Here is an 8,010-nt window from a genome sequence, read left to right on the forward strand (position 1 = left end):
CGCTACTGCTGTTGGGATGGCGAGTGCATGGCATCCGTCCACAGCATTTTTGGCACCCTTTTCATTTTATGCTACCGTTTCTTCTCTTTCTACGGTCACCGGCGCGTTAAACCAGGTAAGACCTGTTCACTTTTTACATAGCCTGTTCATTTGAACGGTTTGAGGTGAACAAGTACCTGGTTCATCGATCAGATTTTTGACAAAGGAGGTTGTGACCCGGGCTGCAACTCGGGGGTGGTCTCTCTAAGCGGCGGTCCGGCTCGCACCACGTCGGTCACACGGAAAGTCCGTCGTCGCCGCTTATAGTAGGGGCCGGACGAGGAGGTTTGAGCCACACTCGTGACCATCATCGCCAGGTGGTGGCTCCGTCTCCTTTACGTTCGTTCCGCCGGTCGTGCCGCGAGTGAGACACCGCCGGCGCACGCAGCGACAGAGGGTCCGCTCTAAAGGCGCACCCACTCGGTGTCTGCGTCGCGGTGGACGTCGTCCGGCAGACAATGCTCTCGCCGTCCTTTTCCGATGACCTCGCGAAGTTAGTCGGGCATACCCGCACAGATCCTGGGGCGTCAAGGTGCGTACCAGCCTCAGGTACTTCTGCCGGCCGCCTTGTCCGCCTCCCGTAAGCGGGTCGTACAGTCGACCGGGTCGGACGACTCGCGCGTTGTCGCTGGGGTTGCCGGCGTCCGTCGGGCGCCGGGCAGGTGCGCCCGGTGTCCTCCGGTTTGCTCTCTGCCCGGTTCGCTTTTGGGCGGAGGCGCACGTCTGCAGCCGAAGCGGGCCGACGCCCCGAGGCAGGCGTGCAGGAGGCGGAGGGGGCGGTCCTGTCCCAGGCGCGCCGCTCAGTTTCCCCTCACTCCGAGGGGGGGCGAGAGTCCAGACGAAGGGGCGCTCTCCCCGGAGGCTCCTTCGTCCGGCGTTATTCGGCGACGTGATTTAGACAATTACCCCATTAGTCGCCCCGAGCCGACGTCTTCGGACCAATCCGGACGACCAATTATTTGATGTTCTTCGAAGCGGCCGTAAGGACGACAGCGCTCTATTGGGAGCATGTGTGGATTTATTTGGGTACTCCGCGGCAATTGCGGAGTACTACCCGTGTCGACGTGGTGTGGAAGGTAGGTAGGGACTCGCCATGCGCGGAGTACTCTCTCAGCGTCACTCTGCGTCGCACACCTCCGGGGGCGCGTCAGGTTAAAGCCGTTCGTGTGGAAACCAACGAGTGCCCGTCGCCGCCGTCCCGAGCCGCACCGAGCAGTGGTAGCTACTCGGTTTTTGTGTAGAGGCTCCGTCTCCCGGCCGCGGCGAGAGTTCTCAAAAGGTGTTTGGATTTTAACGATTCCGGTTCTGCTTTTCGATACCAGTTATTTTCGGTTCTCGATTCCGGTTCTTTGAGACGGTAAAAATAAGTCCCATGACAAACTGGGAGAAAAATATATTTATGAAAACATTAAGTCAAATCTGTATTCCTATTTACAAATCACTTCATACTGTTTAATTTCTTACGGTTATTAAATACAATTATATACAAATAATCTCTGCATTGTTTAGTTAGTTAGCGGTGCAGTTTGAGAATGGACAATTGGCCCAGTCTCCTCTGATGTTACACTGCAACCTGCCTGTGAGACAGAGTCCAACCACAGTCTGTGTGTCCAACACATGTCCTGCAACACACATGCTGCAACCTTCCTGTGAGACAGAGTCCAACCACACATGTCCAACACATAGGCCTAATAATAATAATAATAATAATATTTATAGCCTATAGGCCTAGCGCTTTTCTACAACTCAAAGACGCTTGCACGCTTACACATGTCCTGCAATACACATGCTGCAGCTGCCCAGCTGCTCACTGTTTGTAAAAGTAAATAGTATTTTCATTTCAATAATGTACTTTCTATACCCTGCTTCATAAACAATACTGACATCCCTGTGCTCCTCCGAGTCTGGGTGTCCGGGGATGTGAGGACAGCGCGAGGACACAGACAGGGAGGCTGCTTCACTTCATAAAGGAAATGTCGGTCAATATTAACAACACAGGAGCTAAAACGCTTAATAATCTTCATTACGTGTTAGAGAAAGAACATAAGAAAGTTTGACAAAGATGGCTGTTAAACGGGCAGCGGATCCGCTGTGTGTAGAAAGAGTAGAGAGAGAGAGAGACGCTGAGCTGCAACGTGCAGCGATCAGTTGATCCGGAGCATAGAGAGAGAGAGAGAGCTGCGGTCCGCGGGGCTCGGCCTCGCCTCCTGTCCTCACAACTCTTATCAATCCCGGGACCGGACAATTGTTATTTGTTCCTACTTGGAACCGAGTTTTGCTTCCCAACCCTGCCACTGTGCTACACTTCCCGCCCCGCCCCGCCCAACTGTACAGAAAGCGGCGAGATGCATTTCCTTAGGAATCGATAAGCAGAACCGAAACTAACATTTATAAACGAACAATGGCGGACACGTACAATTTGTGAATGAGTTCTGCCTTTTGTAAACTGAATTTATCAATAATTTATCAATAAATCAGGGCGAAAAACGTCACTTGTCCACCGGACAAGTCAATTGAAAGATCTACTTGTCCGATATTGTAAATAACACGTCCCGGACGGTGGGACGTGTACTTTTTCGCACACTGCAGATGAATACCCAAGGAAGCACGGTGTTGATGGTGAAATAGTTTGGAACATCAATTCTATAGAAATAAGCTAAATTAAAGGGTAAGGCGTCTGCCCTTTCCAAACAACCCCTTATGAAACTGCCATTGCACTTGTCTGTCTGCATTTGGAAACTCTGTTAGTCTTCGATCTGCCAATTGTACTTTTATTCTCCCTTTCTTCATAATGAAAACAATATTTCTTAATCATTTAAAAGCTCATCTTGAACCACATCTTTGAACTTTCTTTCCTGTCCCCCAAGAAAGAAAGTTCAACCAATCTTTTTTTTATATATGATCCAAATAAATGTTGTGCCTTGTAGTTCGCTGTTACATATTTGTACTACCTAGTGTGTCTATATACGAGTTGGGCAATTTCAAGTCCTTAATACTTTAATATTGTCCTCTCTGTGCAGATTGATCTGCTTTTTGCCAGACTGGCCTTACAGTCCATTCCAGACAACCTGGACCTGAGGGGGGACTCCATCCTGAGAAACTTGGACATACGGTGCATCCGCAGCCTTAATGGTACGCTACATGGACTCTATTACATTCAAAAGAGAAGAGATGATAATGAATTGAGGACTGATGCTGTTGCAAAAGTAGATTAAGCTTATAGTGCATTACACTTGCAGCAGGTGGTTTGGACCCTTTTAACACTTTCCATACTTGGCATAAACACAATGTATGCAGGAGTGTAATGCTTATATCTATTTAGTTTTCTAATGCTTTTTCTGCAGGTTGTCGTGTGACCGATGAAATACTGTACCTGGTGCCAAACAAAGAGAACTTCAGACTGACATTGAGAGCCATTAAACTCTGGGCAAAACGTGAGTGCATTCAAATGTTCTGGTTCCATTTGAGTGTATACTTGACAAACCACCGCTCATCTTTTGGGGTAACACCAAAAAATATAAATGGTCTCCACCTTCGCCTGCAGGTCGTGGGATCTACTCCAACATGCTGGGGTTTCTGGGTGGAGTGTCGTGGGCCATGCTGGTGGCCAGGACCTGCCAGCTCTACCCCAACGCTGTGGCCGCCACGCTGGTCCACAAGTTCTTCTTGGTGTTTTCCAAGTGGTGAGTGTGTTAGCTTTCCACTTGATGGCAGTGTTTCATAGCCCTTTCCAGTCATCAGTGTGTTTTGAATATTTACACACTTTACTATTTTCATTTGCATCCTAGGGAGTGGCCAAATCCTGTGCTTTTGAAACAGCCTGAGGACAGTAACCTGAATTTACCTGTGTGGGATCCTAGAGTGAGTATGACACCAGTGTATTATCTCCATGTATTGATGATTATGATGTTATGCCTTTTTTTTTGTATGTGTACGCCTGTGTAGTCGTAGGACACACAACCTGGACTTATTCTGCTAAATTGTTGTTTTAGTGTTACATCAACAGACAAAGCATAGGTAAAAACCTTTTTTATCCTATTTCAAGTATCCTTATTCCTCTGTCATCATGGAAATGTTTCCTCTACCATGAGTTCCAATGTTGTCCTCGGAGGAGGCTTCCAAGAGCAGCTTGGAGCAAGAAAGATTTCCTACATGGACGTCTTTTATCAGACAAACTTCTTCATAAGTGCTTTAGTAATTGAGAAGCAAAAAATATCTGAAATTGTGTTCAAATCCCGTAATAAACACTGCAGTCCATAGCCTGTGTGCACATATGAATACACTATCTTATGCAGGATATTCTTTTAAATATTTTCTCCTACACTAGTGCATTGATACATTAGTTTTGCTTTTACTGTTTTTTTTTTTACAATATCATACATTTATCCTAAACTAATTAATCTATATCCTTAATATAAAACATTTAAATGCTGTAAATGCTGTGTCAAGTTTGCTGTGTCTATTAAGCAATAAACACGTTTGAATTATCTATTGTTGTTGTTTCCGTTCAGTCACAGTACTGCCAACCATTATCGTGCATTGGGCAGAAAGTAGTTCATATCAAATGTAATAGTTTCCTTCATGTTTAGGCTTCTATACATACTTTCTTAATCATGCTCAACATGATCTTAAAGTGAGGAAGTACATCATTGCATGGTAAAGGCTTTTGCTGCTGGCAAACATGATTTTAAAACGCATGTAAAGTTACTGTCAAAAAGCCCTTCAAAATAAAGTCTAGCATTCTCACATTGTCCCTTTTTTTTTTATAAAACCGAGCCTGGATTTATTATTAAGATAAATACAAATACTGCTTGTAATTGGCCAGTACACAGTTTAAAACAGGTTTGATATAGATGTTTTCACATGATGTTAAAGCTCAATGTGATCATGCAGTTCAAATTGTTTTGGTCCAATTGGATAACTTCATAATCAAATGGCTAAATTGGGTAATTTGGCTTACATATCTGTTAAGAAAGGTACTTCAAGGTAAGAGGCTAAAGCTCCGTTACAAGCTACAGATCCAAAATCCAATTTGACTGATCCTTTAGATAATGTTTTAAAGGGAAGCACGTCAAGTTTCCTTCAATTCTCCTTGTTTTGTTTGGAAAAATGCAAATAAGGGAAACATGAAGAGCATAAAGGTGGATTGGGATGTTCCCTGTGTGTGGGATGTGTCTGGTGCTTTACAGTGTGTGGGTGTAGAGTTTCCCTACACATTGAAAGTGGTGGGTGGTGTTTGAGAAGTCTCATGTCTGCAGCCAAATCAATCCCTGTGTTTTTAGGTGAACCCGTCTGACAGATACCACCTGATGCCCATCATCACCCCCGCCTACCCCCAGCAGAACTCCACCTACAACGTCTCCTCGTCAACGCGCACCATCATGAGCGAGGAATTCAAATACGGTAATACAGACAACACATAAAATATCTACCTACTCTATCAGTTCTGAAAATCAAATATCTTGCCTAATTGTCACCGTACAATCAGGTTCCTTTGAGTAATAGTGTCACTTTGAATGTCTGATATATCTTTCTCCCACGTGTCTGACATTAACAGGCCTCAGCGTCACAGATGAGATTCTTCAGGGAAAAACGGAATGGTCCAAACTCTTTGAGCCTCCCAACTTCTTCCAAAAGTACAAGTAGGTGTTGATTCTTTTCACATAAAGGATTTGTTGATGGAATATTGTATCTACAACAGCAAGCCAAGCAAACAGAGCTATATGGCATGGGTAAAAAGTCTTTAACATGTCTGTATTTGTTCACGTATTGAAAAAAGCAAGCATTAAGTTATGTGGACATTATTTGGCAGGCCATAGATTTAACGTAAATGCTATTGTTTTGACTATTGTTGCAAATACAGAAGGGATTGATCATTTTTAAACATAATTATCCCCGTCTTTAGAAATGTATACATTATCCTGATTATAGTATGCTCTTAAAGAGAATCTGTACCAAAAAATATGTTTTGATAAGTCTGTAAAACACGATTTGTAGTAGAACGAGCACAAAACTTGATTCAATAAAAGTAATTGAAAGCATATTTAGCCTTTAACAAATATTTGACTTACTTCAATTTAGATATTTCCTTAGTTTACAGCTCTGGAAAAAATAAAGAAACCACACAGCTATTCCATTCCAGTGTCTGTCAAATTCCAACACGGAGAAATGTTGTCAGTAATTAATAGAATACATTTCTTTACTCAAACGCATACCTATAAATGGTAAAACCAGAGAAACTGATAATGCTGCAGTCGTAGCAAAACATTTTCCAGAGCTCTGCAATTTTGATAACGTTTCAATTAATTGCAGCGCCCTACCATACTATGCAGTTCGAACAAAAATTGGATGATGCAACTTATTGTTTTCACTTTTTGGGTTTGGGCACATTTGACTCATCCGAACTGTGGTCAGTAAAGTTTGTTTATGAGAGTTTCTTCCCACACAAGAACCACAACTGCCATGTTCTGTTGGTGCTGCTGCTTCACCATTGCAGCTACATTACCTGAGTACTGGTGTGGCACATCGAATTGAAAAGTTTTAAAGAAGAAATACTGCTGATAACACTATTTCATTATTTGAATGTTCATGTAGAATTATACAAGACGCAAAAATGCATTGTATTTAGTGAAGTTTTCATTAGTTTTGTATGGACAGTTGTGGAAATCCCCTAAGTACATTTACTCAAAGGCTGTTGTACTTTCTACTTTAACATTTTACTCCACTACATTAGCATAGGATATAGCAAACATTCCCATGGCGCTGCAAGTCCATATATACTCATTGTTATGTCTTAGAGGGTGTTGTGTTCAGTTACTCTGCATCTTGTCTGATTTTCTGTCGTGTTCTGCAGGCATTACATCGTTCTGACTGCCAGTGCCTCCACAGAAGAAAACCACTTGGAATGGTAAGTGTCAGAGTGAGACTGTACCGCAACGCTGTGAGGATAACTGGTTTTGTTATCGCTAACTCTGTAAATACACCCTGATGTTATTCCCCTCAGGATCGGTCTGGTAGAGTCAAAGATCCGCGTTCTGGTGGGAAACCTGGAGAGGAACGAGTACATCACCCTGGCTCATGTCAACCCCCAGTCCTTCCCCGGGTCCAAGGAGAACCGCAACGAGTGAGTTCAGATCCAATCCATACATGCAAACTGCTCTGTGAATATGAATGTATCAGTGAAGGCAAATCCTGCCAGTCATGAATCAAAGCTACGGTCAATTGTAGGATGGGTACCGATCCCCCGTATTAAACGGGCCCCGGGGCTGAATTATTAAAGACCGTGGTGCCGTTAAACTCCAATGTTGGCGGTCTTTTTATCGGTACTGGAGACATGTAAAAAATATGTCATTTGTATTATTGCTACACAAACGTTATATTGCCGTTTTAGTGTCACCAACTCCGTTTCTAATACGCAAAAAGACTGCAAAATGCTTCAATGATTATCTTTAGTATTTTCAATCTCTCTCCCCCGCCTGCTTGCGAGGGGGCGGGGCAGTTTACACACACGCAGCTGCTACATGCAGCAACACACACACTCACGGAGGAGATGGCCGAGAGTACGCGCTCCAAGGTGTGGTTAAACTTTACCCGTCTCGATGTGGACACACCTTGGAGCGCGTACTCTCGGCCATCTCCTCCGTGAGTGTGTGTGTTGCTGCATGTAGCAGCTGCGTGTNATGTAACGTGGATTGCCAGTCTTTAATTAGGGGAAGGAAGACAAAGTCAGGAGGTAAGAGTTAAGAACCTCTGCTTGGGAGGACACACACACACACCACCACCCAACCACACACCCACACACACACCACACACACACCAACACACCACACCACACCACACACGGGGCCTGGTAACCTTAGCATTGGGACATGATTTCAAGGTAAAGTAGCAGAACTATTGGGGTCTGCTGGGGCCGGTGGAGTGTGGGCAGGCTGTATTATATGTTTGTATAGTGAAAGGGAAAGGGGAGGA

At 44.3% G+C, this 8,010-nt stretch overlaps 1 protein-coding gene across 1 annotated transcript in view; it reads left to right on the forward strand.

Moving 5' to 3' along the window:
• The window catches only part of LOC104948636 (poly(A) polymerase gamma), a gene marked incomplete at its 5' end in the record, with an annotated part of 15,192 nt that extends 8,026 nt beyond the window's left edge, over positions 1-7,166 (forward strand). The window contains 8 exons of the mRNA XM_010774834.1: positions 3,060-3,171; positions 3,384-3,473; positions 3,584-3,722; positions 3,828-3,900; positions 5,322-5,442; positions 5,597-5,681; positions 6,893-6,946; positions 7,043-7,166. Coding sequence (XP_010773136.1) covers positions 3,060-3,171; positions 3,384-3,473; positions 3,584-3,722; positions 3,828-3,900; positions 5,322-5,442; positions 5,597-5,681; positions 6,893-6,946; positions 7,043-7,166 — 798 coding nt within the window. The remainder of the gene's footprint in view (positions 1-3,059; positions 3,172-3,383; positions 3,474-3,583; positions 3,723-3,827; positions 3,901-5,321; positions 5,443-5,596; positions 5,682-6,892; positions 6,947-7,042) is intronic.
• Positions 7,167-8,010: the final 844 nt, after the last annotated feature.

This window comes from Notothenia coriiceps, unplaced genomic scaffold, assembly GCF_000735185.1.
Source record: "Notothenia coriiceps isolate Sejong01 unplaced genomic scaffold, NC01 NC01_scaffold00014738, whole genome shotgun sequence".
NCBI classification, from domain to species: Eukaryota; Metazoa; Chordata; class Actinopteri; order Perciformes; family Nototheniidae; genus Notothenia; species Notothenia coriiceps.